Genomic DNA, 13,479 nt, shown 5'->3' with positions numbered 1-13,479 from the left:
GACCTTCACGTTGAGGGGGTGGGCACTCGGCAGCACGTGTCGTTCACACACGCCCCCCCCCCCGCACTCATCCCTTCCAACCAGACCCCCATATAGCCTCGCACCCGGGCTCTGCAGCCTGGACAGACGCAAGAGCACGCAGCCCCACACGCGGGCACGTCTGCCCAGCCCCTGGGGCGGGTGCGCCAGCCCTCTGGGTCTGTTCCAAGTTGGAGCCTCTCACGTGAGGCCCAATGTGTCATTTCCAAACAGAAGGAATCGAGCTCCTTCGCAGCAGGGAGGAAGAGCAGGGTGTGGGGCTGGGTGGGTGGGTGGGTGGGCGCGTGGGCATGTGCAGGGGGCAGGGCGCGTATGAGGGAAACAGGCATGTGAATGCCAGGGGGTGTGTGTCGGGGCATGGTGCACACGGGTTGGGGGCTCTAAGGTTGGGGGGGGAAGGAGCCCCGGGAAACAGTGTGCCTTTGTGAGGGTGTGTGTGTGTGTGTGCCACTGAGTCTGTGTGCCGTGGGTGTGGGTGTTTGTCTCCCTGTATCCGCCTTCTCTCCCGTTCTGGACTTTTAGCCTTCCTGGGCTCGTTTTCCCCATGTCCTACCTCCTCCCTCTCGGGGCTCAAATTAGGTGCCCTAGTGGAGGAGGGGGGCACGCTCCAGGACCTAGTCCAACCCCAGACGCTGCCTGAGGCTTCCCTCCAGCTCCCCCTCCCTTCCTTTTCTCCCTTTCCTCCCTCCCTCTCTTTCCTCTCCTCCCTCCCCCCCCCAGGCTGGCGTGCCAGGGGGTGGGACATGCCAATCACTGGCTGTGCCTCTCCGGCTGCCAGCACAGGGCGCAGCTCCCCCCGGGAGCCAGGTGTTTGGGTCCCTGGAGACGCCGCCGGCCCCCGGGGAGGCAGTGGGGCTGAGGACCCTACGACCCTTCTCCAGTCCCATGGTGAGTACATTTGGGAGGGCTTGGGAGGGGCTCCACTGAGGTGGGGGCGGGAAAAGCAGGGTCCTGGGAGCAAAGCAGAGACCAGGACTAGCAGGAAATGGGGATGAACTCCAGAGAGAGGAGGGGGCTGAGGAGGGGTCCAGAGGCCAAGGGGGCTCTGTAGCATTGGACAGTGGCTGCTCCAAACACCCGGTCTCATGGCTTTGAGCAGACACACCTGATGTTTTTCTGGGGTTCAGCTGGCAGAGGAGATGGAGATCCCCCCTTTAGGAAACTGGACCTGGAGCCCAGAGGGATTAAGCCGTCACGTAGCAGGCAGAGGACCCAGAATCCCAGGGACAGAGTTGAAAGGGCAGGGGGCCAGAGGGCAGCCCTTGCCACCAGCATCCTGTGGGAGGTTGACCCCCCTGCCGACGTTGGGGTGTCAGTCCCAGAACCTCCTCCTCTTCTCCCTCAGGGAACCCTGACTCCCACCACCCCCATCCACCTTCAGCCCCCCCAAGATGGACTGAACCAGGTTGCCGGCCAGACGGACAAACTGGATGCCAAGGTGGGTGTTAGGCCAGAAGCCAGCAGGAGACCAGGCCAAGAGCCCCAGGGCTCTCCGGGAACAAATGGGCACATGGAAGGCCACACCAGCCAGGGAACGTGGCCCTGACGTGTGCAAGGGCCCAGAGGGCCCTCCCTATGTCCACAGTATCTTGGGTTCCCACAGAGCAGGTCTCAGTCCTGTGTTCTGGTAATGCATGGGTACTAATGGGCACCCATCCCAGTACCCCCAGACTCCACAATGTAGGTAGGGTGGGCTGGGTTCTTGCAGTCGCCAGCTCCCGGGCTGGCAGCTGGGGAGGGGGTGGTCAGCTCTCCTTGGGTCATTCAGACAAGTGCTGCTTAGGGGTTATCGGTGCTAGCAAGAGGGGTTCACCTCTTGCCACAAAACATACCTACAGCTCCACCCAGGCTGACCCAACCACCACCACCACCCCACCCCCCCAACTGGCCGGAAGGAGTCAGATTGTCTCCTGCAGCCGGACAGTCTCCTATCCCTGGGTAATCAGCTGCTCACTGAGCTGTCAGATAAGAGTTAGTTCTCTGCCCCCTGCCCTCAGCCACTGGGCAAGCCATGATCGCTGCTGTGATACAGACGGCAGGGGAGGGGATGGCGAAACGGGGCTGCGGAAGATGTGACTCTTGTCCCCCGGGCAGGGGCCTGGAGGTCTGAGAACTAGATCTCCGAGTGCAAAGAGGAGTCCAGAGTGCCAAGAAGGGGTTAGGCACAGGTCACGTCAGCCCTAAAAAGGAACCTCCCCATCGAACAGATGGAGAGACTGAGGCTGAGAAAGGAGAAGGGACGTGCTCATGGTCCCAGAAGGGACACTGAGGGGTCCTCCTGGGCTGGGACCCCATTCCCCTCACCCTCGGGCAGCACTGCACCCCCACCTCCCTGAGCAAGATGACGGGGTAGGGAGGCAGCAAGCGCTGGGAGGCAGGAGCTTGGGCTCTGGAGGGGAGGGCGGGCGGGGAGAGGTGGGTGAATATCTCGCTGGGTTTCTGCTCTGCTGTGATGCCATGGTGATGCCTCGAAGGATGGGGGAGGGAGGGAGAGAGAAGAAAGGAAACGGGGAGGAGAACTCAAGGATGGAAGAACAGGGGGCAAGTGGAGAGGTGCATGAGGGGCGGAGCACTGCTGATGCCACCTGGCAGAGTGAGGTCTAGGGCCCGGCCTGCTGACTGCCTGGCTCTCGCATGGTTTGGCTGAAGTCGGGCAACTGGTTAAAGTCCATCAGCCGTGAGTGTATTTGGCAGTGGTTCTAGGGCTGACGCTCGTCTTCCGGCTCCGCGGCACATTTATGAGCATTTAACTGATGGCTGCTGCTCCCCCCAGGGCTAGTTGGCTGTCCCAGTGGTGACTGTTGAGCCTGAAAATGTGGTAAATTGCATGTGTTTACCCCCTCATTCCCCAGGCCAGGCATCAGAGGTGGGAGTTTTGTGCACCTTTAATGGGTCAGGAGCTACTGTTAGAGAAAAATTAACCTGGGGGAGAGAGCCCCCTCTGACAGGCTGGCTTCTGGATTAAGGCTCCAGCAGAAGCGACTGGTCAGACGACCTGGCCAGAGGAGCGCCGTCCTCTATGCACATGTGAAGTCCCGGGAGCCCAGCCCCACAGACCCTATCTCGTATCTCCCTCTCCAGTCAGCGCTCTGCCAGCTCCCAGGCCCGGAATGGCAAGATGGCTTCTCCCCTCCCTCCTGAATCTCTTCCCCAGCACCCCCTTGTTCTCTGTCTCCCCTTCTTCACAAATTGGCCAGTGGTAAGATTCAGGAAGCCCAAGTGTTCAGGAATCCCTCTCCCCAGCAGTCGCTGCCGGCCTCCCCCTTCCTCTTGCCGGCCAGATCCCCAGCCCCTAGGGACTGATCCAAGGCTCTGGCGGTCAGCAGTCTGGCCTGCTGTTCTAGAGGCTCTGACCTCATCCCTTAACTCTTTAAGCCCAGGCTGCCTTTTTCCTCCCCCAGCACCGACAGGCCCCATCCCACACCCGTGCCTGTCCTGTCACCTCACTCAGCTTCCCTGCAGCAGGTGAGTCAGGGGCTCCCTGGTCCATTTAACAGGTGAGGATGCCCTCGGCCATTTTTCTCCTGTGCCCTCAAGCCAGACAGGGCCTCCCCCAGGGGACAGGGACCTGGCGAGTGAGGGGTTGCAGAACCGGAAGGAGCAGGCGAGGGGGCTGGGGGGCATGCTCCGGATCCTGACCCCTGTGGAGTCTTCCTCATGACCCTGAGCCTGAAGTCGAACAGGAGGACCCCACGTACATATGCCCTTATTTATTCCACAGAATTCTTACTGAGCAACTATGTGTGCCAAGCCCTGGGATAAAGCAGCGAATGAGGCACAGCCCCTACCCTGCTTCTCAGAGCTACGGCTAGACCTCCCCCTCCCACGGCGCTGTCATCATACATCACGCAGATCGACAACAGACACTGTCAAACACACACATGCACGCACGCACACGCGCGCGCACACACGCATACACAGGCCAGATTCTGAAGGAAGGACTGATTCCTCACTGACTCAGACCTCAAACTATGGGTTGGCCAAGTCAGCCAAGGTGGGCGAGGAGGCTGTGGAGCCCACCATTGCCACAAGAGCAGGGTAGAGTAGGCAGGGGTCCTAGAGGTCTAAATGCTGGTTGCAGTAAGGATTTAAGGTCCTCAAGGTCTCAAAACCTCAGTTGCCCCTTTTGCAAATTGAGAATAATAAAACCTGCTTCATAAGGAGTTGTAACAGGTCAATTAAATCATGGAGAGAATGCTTAGAGCCATGTCTGGTGTATGGTAAGCAGTCAGTAAATGCCAGTTGCTATGATAATATTAGTAATATTATTAAAAGCTCCCAACAACCTTCATCAGGAGGCCGCAGTCCTGAGCAGGAAAGCACGTCCCTGCACCCTCACGCACAATCATCCTACAGAAGGATTACCAGGTTGGGACAGTGACTTGCCCAAGGTCACGTGTCAGGGACCAGCACAGGCCCCCAGGAACGTTCTCCTGAGCAAATCACTGTCCGGGAGAGGTTTTGGGGAAGACCCCTGCTTCTGACTGGGGAAGAAAGAGAGAGTTTTTGACAACTCTGTTGTTGGGTCGCATCCCAAGAGCTCAGAAGGTCCAGAGGTGGCAAGAATCAGGGTCCAGTTCCCCAGAACCACTGCCCTCCTTTTTCCCCCAGTTGTTCCGGATGGGAGCCCTCAGCCCCTAGAGCTCATAGGTGGGGTATAGAGGAGTCTGCCAAGTGGAAAGCACGCGGCCGCGGAGCCCACAGGCCCCAGGGCAGAATCCTAGCTCCACCACTTCCTGTGGGACCACCAACAAGACGGGCTTCAGTATCTTCATCTGTGAAATAGAGACAGGAACCCCCACTGGGGTGCCCTACGGACTACATGAAATGAGATCATACATCAAGTGTCTGGCATGCAGGAAGTGATTAATTATGGTGGTTATCAGTGTGGCTATTAAAATGAGTGAGTGGGAGGGATTTCTAGCCATTAAGGAGGGGGACTGTCAGCCTCCTCACCTCCAAGGATCACTTCTCATAGGGTCCCTCATTCTGTAAGCTGGGGCACCCGGATGGTTCAATCAGTTAAGCATCTGTATTCGGCTCAGGTCATGATCTCGGGGTCCCGGGATCGAGCCCCGCATCAGGCTCCTGGCTCAGTGGGGAGTCTGCTTCTCCTTCTTCCTCAGCTCCTCCCCCTACTTGTTCTCCCTCTTTCTATCAAATAAATAAATAATCTTTAAATATAAATATATATACATATATATATACATATACATATATACATATATATAATAAAAACACATTTTTGAAAAGAAAAAGAAAAAAACAAATGAGGACTCCGGGACCCAGAGAGGGACTGTGCCGGGGTATGGACAGCAAGAGGGGGCTGGGCTGTGGATGGGACTGAGGAGCCAGAAATAAGTACAGACAGGCACTTGGGATGCCGTGAGCCCCATGGTCTGTCAGATACAGGGTGGCCAGGGAAGGATGGGTTAAATGATTGCTGATGACCACACCGCTAGGAAGAGACAGTTTTGAGGGAGGACACACAAAAATTCACTAATCAAGTTAAATCATATTGTAATGTAACATTTTAAAAAATCAATTAGCCAAAAAAAAAAAAAATCAAACAACAAACTAGACAGCCCACAGGCGGGCCGTCTGTTTTTGTAAATAAAGTTTCATTGGAACCAGGGCCAGGATCAGGGTGAGTCATGGGTGATAGGATTGTTTGTGCAAGTGCAGGATTGGACCCTGCCTTTGTTTAAAATTTTGTTCATCGTGGATAGCTGTGCATCAATTTCCTCTTTTTTTTTTAAGTCATCTCTACACCCAGCGTGGGGCTCGGACTCACGACCCTGAGATCAAGAGTCACGTGCTCTTCGACTGAGGCAGCCGGCCGTTCCATCCATTTCCAGTTTTTTAAATATTGCATTAAACTATCCGTTTTCTTGAACACTGAGTTTGGGGGCATCTCAGATTTTACACCCGAGGCAAACTGTCTCCCTCACCGCCCCCCCAGGCCAACCCCGGCTGTGATGTGGGACCAGATTCGACAGTGGAGGCCTTGGCGCAGTGTTGACGGCTGCACCGCGCCCAGGCAGCAGGACGCCCCAGCAGCTGCCGCGGGTGTGGCCTCTGAGGTCAGCAAGCTGCTCTGGTCTGACTCTGACTCAGTCTTTTCACAGTCTTGGCCCAGGGAACCACTGGGGGCTACAGAGCTGCCCCAAAGCACCAGAGGTCGAGGGGTCGGGAAAGGGAGCCAGCACCCAAGCTAGGCGCCAGGAGACTTTGGGGGTACACCATGCCTTCTTCCCTCTTTTCTCTGGGCCTCAGTTGCTCCATCTGTACAATGGGTACTAAACAACACTGAGTTCGGACCAAAGGGACAGGAGTTGTGCAGGGTAACCCTGTCGCTGTGGTGGCGTCCACCCATGCCACCCCAGGGAAGGCCCCAGCAGACGCAGTCCAATGCCAGCCTCCAGCCCAGCACCTGACCTTGGTTATGGGAAGAGGACGCAACAAAACTCAGTAAGCAAGACAAATAATTTTTCAGCATCATATTTTAAAAATTCAGATTGGTGGGGTGCCTGGCTGGCTCCGTCAGAAGAGCACGCGCGACTCTTGATCTCAGGGTCTTGAGTTCAAGCCCCATGTTGGGTGTAGAGATTACTCAAAAAAAAAATAAATAAGTAAGATTAAAAAAAAATAAAATTCAAATTGGCAAACTTATGGCCTCCAGGCCAGCCATCGGTTTTTATAAATAAAGTTTCATTGGAACAGACTTCTCAGGCTCAGATCTTGGTTCCTACGTTACCTGTGTGATCTTGTGCCAATTCTCTTGCTTTTCTCAGCCTCAGTTTTTCACCTGTGAAATGGAGAGAAGAGTGACCCCTAGGTCACGGGTTTCCCTGTTAAGATTAAATGCAATAATGCACATAAGGACTTTGAGCAGCGACTGCCACTCAGGGAGCACTGAGTGACAATGGTCATTATCATTATTAGTTGCTATTGTCAGCGTATTCCAAATTTCTTTTAAGGTTATTCATCAGAATAATCTCTACACCCAATGTGGGACTTGAACTCGTGACCCCAAGATGAAGAGTCACATGGTCCACCGACTGAGCCAGCCAGGAGCCCCAAGAAATTTCTAATCGAAGGAGCAGACACTTGGGCCAGCTGCGTGGCTCAGTAGGTTAAGTGCTCGACTCTCAATTTCAACTCAGGTCCTGATCTCAGGGTCCTGGGATCGAACCCCACGTTGGGCTCTGTGCTCACCGGGGGGTCTGCTGGGGATTCTCTCTTTCCCTCTCCCTCTGCCCTTCCTCCCCCTCCTTCCCTCTCTCCCTCTCTGTCTCAAATAAATCTTAAAAAAAAGAAAAAGAAAAAGGAGCAGACCCTCGTAGGAGGGAGCCCTCACTGGCACATGCTAAGAATCGGTGGGAACCCAGCACTCACCGTGTAGTGTCAGGCCTGTCCCGGGCACTCGACATCCATGGACCCATTTAGGCCTCGCAACAATGCCTTGATTTATTCACCAGGGACTAGTGTCATTCTGGTGTCCAGCTGAGGAAAACGAGGCACATGGCAATTATGCCACCAGCAGGGATCACATACCCAGTAAATGGTACAGCCCAGATTCAAATGGAGACAGTCTGGCTCAGGCTGTTGGGGCCTTTCCACCGTGATGTTCCCTGTCCCCCTGAGGTGCATACTGCCCGAGACACACAAGCACGCGCTCACAGCCACGGTCCTTCTTGCTCTTTCTGTCACACTCCAGACTGCCCTCCCGAGAGTCCCTCTCACGAACTGACACCATGACCAGTGGAGATGACCTCAGCCACACACCCTCGGTCACACGTGTCACAGCCACGCACCCCGAAGCCCCCTGTCATGCACCGACCTCCTCACAGGCACACGGTACACTAGTCTCTCTGTCACAGACCGGGTCCTGAGGAACACAGAGCCTGCTGGGCCCTTGTCTGCTGTCTCTCCCTTGGAATTTTTCCAAAGATATGGCCCCTGAAACCATAGCAGCAGGTGGGAGCAGACCCCAACTCTTCCAGGGACAGATGGATGCCTGAGGCCCAGGACAGGAAGGGACCCGCCGAAACATACAATAGCAAAGCCATGGCTGAGCTGTGGGGTCTCTGCTAACAGACCCGGCTTCTCCCTTTACCCACCTTCAGTGCCTGCACTGGACTCCAGTTTCAAGAAACATGGGGGGATCTTTCCTTTCCCCTTGCTGCCCACCACTCAGCTTGGACCCAGTAACAGAATGGGGAGACAGAAGGGGGATCTCGCACCTCACCTGGGGCCAGACCCTTGCTGGGAGCTGAGGCCCTCAGACCCCACTGCCTGCTTTCACTCCAGACTTCCTTTCTTTTTTTTTTGTTTTTTAAGATTTTATTTATGTATTTGTGAGAGAGAGAGAGAGAGAGAGAGAGAGAGAGCACAAGCAGGGGGAGCGGCAGGCAGAGGGAGAAGCAGACTCCCTGCTTAGTAGGGAGCCCAACACGGGACTCGATCCCAGAACCCTGGGATCATGACCTGAGCTGAAGGCGGACGCTTAACCGACTGAGCCACCCAGGCACCCCCCACTCCAGACTTTCTACCACCAAGCAAACGTTCAGGCCCAGAACAACTTAGCCTCTGCCCTCCTAGAGGGTCTGATCCAGCTCCAAACACTGCCCTCCTCCTCTCTCATTCTCTCTCTGTCTTTCTCTCTCTCTATCTCTGGGTCACACACAGACACACGCACACACGTGCACGCGCACACACAGGGAAACATGCAAACACACCAACATACGCCTCCCCCTTATCTTCTCTAGAGCTCTCCCCCGGCCTTCCCATCTCTCCTTATTTGATGGAAGGATCCCACTCCACAGGCTCAAAGGAAAAGAGAGACATGCGTTCTAATCGTACTCACCTCCTCTGTCCCTGTGGCTGGGTCTTGTGGCTGCTTGGAGCCACGGCTGCCTCAGGGGAATGGGGAGCATAAGAGACCTTCCTCCCAGAGATGTACGACAGTTAAATTAGATAATTCAATTAAGTGCTTAGTGCTGCATCTGGCTGGCATGTAGTAACTACCTAGTAAATGAGAGCTTTAATAAAATTGAGTGAAGTGCTTTGAAAATTTGGCAGTCCTGTATACAAAGCGAGCTTCCCAACTCCTGCCACATGAGTTAAGCAAGACAGGAGTTAGTAGCAATTTCCCAATGAGAAAATTGAGGCTCAGAGTCTGAATGGTGAAGCTGGAAGGAGGACTCCATCTCTGGATTCCAAACCCCTCCCCCCGGTGCTGCCGGCACAGCCATTCGTGGCTGGGAAAGTGCCTCCTAAATGACTGTGTGTGGCCACTGGTGAGAAGGGGTGACGTCTGGCCCAAAGCCCGGAGATGGCAGAGGCCGTGTCCCCAGCCCCTCCCACCCCAAGCTATCAGAGACGACCAGCAGCCCAACCAAAGCCCGCGTCCTCTCTTTTCAGGTGATGCTCTTCCCCTGAGGAAGCCCTGTAGTGCGACTAGAGGAAGGGGCTGCCCCCCCCCAGTCCCACGCCAGCACCATGAACACCTCGGCCCCACCCGCCGTCAGCCCCAACATCACCGTCCTGGCACCGGGAAAGGGGCCCTGGCAAGTGGCTTTCATTGGGATCACCACAGGCCTCCTGTCCCTGGCCACGGTGACAGGCAACCTGCTGGTCCTCATCTCCTTCAAGGTCAACACTGAGCTCAAGACGGTCAACAACTACTTCCTGCTCAGCCTGGCCTGCGCCGACCTCATCATCGGCACCTTCTCCATGAACCTCTATACCACGTACCTGCTCATGGGCCACTGGGCTCTGGGCACACTGGCCTGCGACCTGTGGCTGGCCCTAGACTACGTGGCGAGCAACGCCTCCGTCATGAATCTGCTGCTCATCAGCTTCGACCGCTACTTCTCGGTCACCCGGCCCCTGAGCTACCGAGCCAAGCGCACGCCGCGCCGGGCCGCCCTGATGATTGGCCTGGCCTGGCTGGTGTCCTTCATCCTGTGGGCGCCCGCCATCCTCTTCTGGCAGTACCTGGTAGGGGAGCGGACGGTGCTAGCCGGGCAGTGCTACATCCAGTTCCTCTCCCAGCCCATCATCACCTTTGGCACGGCCATGGCCGCGTTCTACCTCCCGGTCACGGTCATGTGCACGCTCTATTGGCGCATCTACCGGGAGACGGAGAACCGGGCCCGGGAGCTGGCGGCCCTGCAGGGCTCCGAGACACCCGGGAAGGGGGGCGGCAGCAGCAGCAGCTCCGAGCGGTCCCAGCGGGGGACTGAGGGCTCCCCGGAGACCCCTCCGGGCCGCTGCTGCCGCTGCTGCCGGGCCCCCAGGCTGCTGCAGGCCTACAGCTGGAAGGAGGAAGAGGAAGAGGACGAAGGCTCCATGGAGTCCCTCACATCCTCGGAGGGCGAGGAGCCTGGCTCTGAGGTGGTGATCAAGATGCCCATGGTGGACCCTGAGGCGCAGGCCCCCGCCAAGCAGCCCCCCCGGAGCTCCCCCAACACGGTCAAGAGGCCAACCCGGAAAGGGCGAGAGCGAGCCGGCAAGGGCCAGAAGCCCCGAGGGAAGGAGCAGCTGGCCAAGCGGAAGACCTTCTCGTTGGTCAAGGAGAAGAAGGCGGCTCGGACCCTGAGTGCCATTCTGCTGGCCTTCATCCTCACCTGGACGCCGTACAACATCATGGTGCTGGTGTCCACTTTCTGCAAGAACTGTGTTCCCGAGACCCTGTGGGAGCTGGGCTACTGGCTGTGCTATGTCAACAGCACCATCAACCCCATGTGCTACGCGCTCTGCAACAAAGCCTTCCGGGACACCTTCCGCCTGCTGCTGCTCTGCCGCTGGGACAAGCGTCGCTGGCGCAAGATCCCCAAGCGCCCCGGCTCTGTGCACCGCACCCCCTCCCGCCAGTGCTGACGGCCCCTCACCTGCATCCCGCCGCCCCAGTCCCCGGGGCAGCCGGGGAGGAAGCGGCCGGGGGCTGTGACCTCAGACCCAGGGCCCTGCTCTGTCCTCACCAGGCTTCCGGGGGGGTGTGGGGGGGACCCTAGGTCACCTTCCTGGACAGCCCAGAGAAACCCTGCCAGCTTTCCAAACTTTGCTATTCCCGGGCAGGGAATGAACCCGGGGAACTGGTTTTTCTGTTCCCTGCTGGGTGGGAATGGGCTCTTCACCAGGAAGAAGGCTGGGGGAGGAGGATCCAAGCTTTGGATCCCTTGTTTGCCTTCAGGCAGGAAATCTGTGGGGAGCCAGCAGGGCAGGGCCAGGAGAAAGAACGTTAACACCTCAGTCATCCCCGGCCCAGGGGCTGGCCCCGGAGGACAGAGGAGATGGTGGGAGATGGTACCCCCTGGGGCAACAGCAGGGAGCTGACACCAACCACAGAGGGGGAAAGCTTGGCTCCAAGGGAGCACCACCTGGCTGGGCACCCCCTCCCTCCGCAGGCACAGCCCCCACTGCCGAACCCCAGGCACACTCTCCAGGGTTGTCCAGCCTCCCTACAAATGTCCCCAGAATGTCCCCAAGGCAAATGTCCAAGCATCAGCAGGACAATGACACCAGAAGAGACCAGCTTGGCTAGTCACACACCAAGTCCAGAGGCAGCAGCAGGGCCAGGCACCAGGTGTTCTGACTGTCCCACTATGTAGTTTCCCTGGGAATGAGGGGCAGGGGTGCCTGCTGTCCGGCCCCACACCTACACCCTCTGCCCCAGAGAAACCCTCAGACCCTCCCTCCCTCCCCGGCTCACAGCCACCACCTGGACAGATCTGCTCCGTGCAGGCCTAGCCAGGCCTCCCGCATGCTGCCTGCCTCCAGCCTGCCCCACACAGGCCTGGCCCAGCCTGCAGGTCCTCTCCTGTGAGCTCCCAGTCCAACCCATGCATGGCCTCCCAGCCGCCCTTATCTCCAGGCCCAGCCTGGCCCCAAATGTTCTTTCCTTCTATCCTCAGCAAGTGCTGAGTCTGTGAATAAAGCCACGTAACTGGCGGGCACTCTGGGACCTTCTTCCCTGTGTTGGATCGCGGGCCTGGTCTGAGGCCAGAGCAGAATGGGACAGGGAGGGCCCAGATACTGTGGAACGTGGGCCACTGCCCCAAGGGTGGTCCCGGGAGGGGCAGCACTGAGTGGCTGGATCTCCCGAATCCTGTGGGTCCCAGCATTCCAGGGTCCCCAGCTCAGGGGAGTAGGGCTCTGAGGGCCGTAGGGAGGCCAGGTGAAGTGAATTGCCCTCGCCCATAGCCCAGCATATTCTCTATCAGCTTTATCCTATGTGGCCGCTCTGGGGCCCTGTTAGACCCAGGGAGAGCAGAACTGCTCCAAGGCCCCATTTACAGATGGGGAGACGAAGACCCAGTGACCCCAGAGGACAGCCTCCTGACCCCTGGACTACGGAAAGGGGACACCTGGCGTCCAGGCCAAAAGCACTCCATAAAGGGACTCTCAGGCCAGGTTTCAAGGCATTTCATCGGTGAGGGGGCACCAAAGCCTAAGGCAAAGGAATTTTAGGTTAGCCCCACAGCAGAAAGTAGTGGCTCTCATTGGGGGTCCTCAAGACCACCCTTAGGTTCAGTGATTCGCTAGAAAGACACACACAACTCAGCAAAGCTGTTACATTCATGGCTAAAATTTATTACAGTAAAAGAATATAAATTGAAATCAGCAAAGAAGGGGTGCCTGGGTGGCTTAGTCACTAAGCACCCAACTCTTGATTTCATGATCTCAGGTCATGATCTCAGGGTTGAGGAATTGATCCCGTGTCAGGCTCCTCACTGGGTGTGAAGCCTGCTTAGGATTCTCTCTCTCCCTCTGTCCCTCCCGTCCTCCCTCCCTGCGCTCTCTCTCCCCTTCTCTAGAAAAAAAAAAAAAAATCAGAAGCTAATAGCACAGAGGGCAGAGTCCAGGAGAGACCAGGTGCAAGCTTTCAGTATCCTCTCCCAGTGGAGTCATGGGGACAACATTTAATTTTTTCATGTGTGACCACATGCATGAAGGATTGCCAACCACAAAAGCTTACCTGAGTCTTGGTGTCCAATGTTCTACTGGAAATTGCTCATTTAAGCCTGGGTGACCCACTTGGCTGGCCTTAGTTACTTAGTCTTCAGCCCCTCCAGGGGCTAACCTGTTACCATAAGGCCCAAGGCCCCCAGGTAAGCAAAGACACTCTTATCAGGCTGGATATTCCAAGGGCTTAGGGGTGATCTCCCAGGAGCCGGGTGAGGACCAAACCTTTCTCTGGAATGTGCCCGGCTTTCGACAACCCAGACCTCCTGAGTTAATCCTTGAAGTCACTGCCATCCTGACCAGTGGCATTAGTATCACCCAGGAACTTGTTAGATCTCTAAGTTCTCAGGGTCACCCCAGAAGGACAGAAGCAGAAACTCTAGGGGTCGAGCGCAGCCATGTGCTTCGACAAGCCATCCAGGTGCGCTGATGCAGGCCGAAGTTTGAGAAATGCTGGCCAGAGGACTG

General features: G+C 56.8%; 1 protein-coding gene across 2 annotated transcripts; it reads left to right on the top strand.

Moving 5' to 3' along the window:
• The first annotated feature begins 337 nt into the window (after positions 1-337).
• On the top strand, positions 338-12,699 carry CHRM1 (cholinergic receptor muscarinic 1). Of its 2 annotated transcripts, XM_011232513.3 has the most exons (3): positions 338-927; positions 1,385-1,477; positions 9,466-12,699. In XM_011232513.3, the coding sequence occupies exon 3, from the start codon at positions 9,544-9,546 to the stop codon at positions 10,924-10,926; it is 1,383 nt and encodes a 460-aa protein (XP_011230815.1). In that variant the 5' UTR covers positions 338-927; positions 1,385-1,477; positions 9,466-9,543; the 3' UTR covers positions 10,927-12,699. The 2 variants fall into 2 exon arrangements, with proteins under 2 accessions (XP_011230815.1, XP_034502051.1); XM_034646160.1 differs by lacking the exon at positions 1,385-1,477.
• The last annotated feature ends 780 nt before the right edge of the window (positions 12,700-13,479 follow it).

Source organism: Ailuropoda melanoleuca, chromosome 16 (genome assembly GCF_002007445.2).
Source record: "Ailuropoda melanoleuca isolate Jingjing chromosome 16, ASM200744v2, whole genome shotgun sequence".
In the NCBI taxonomy this organism is placed as follows: Eukaryota; Metazoa; Chordata; class Mammalia; order Carnivora; family Ursidae; genus Ailuropoda; species Ailuropoda melanoleuca.
This window is presented reverse-complemented; position numbering and strand designations above follow the sequence as displayed.

Bases quoted from the DNA above. Each gene is read 5' to 3' on its own strand.
- CHRM1 (XM_034646160.1), top strand. From the start codon at position 9,544: ATGAACACCTCGGCCCCACCCGCCGTCAGCCCCAACATCACCGTCCTG.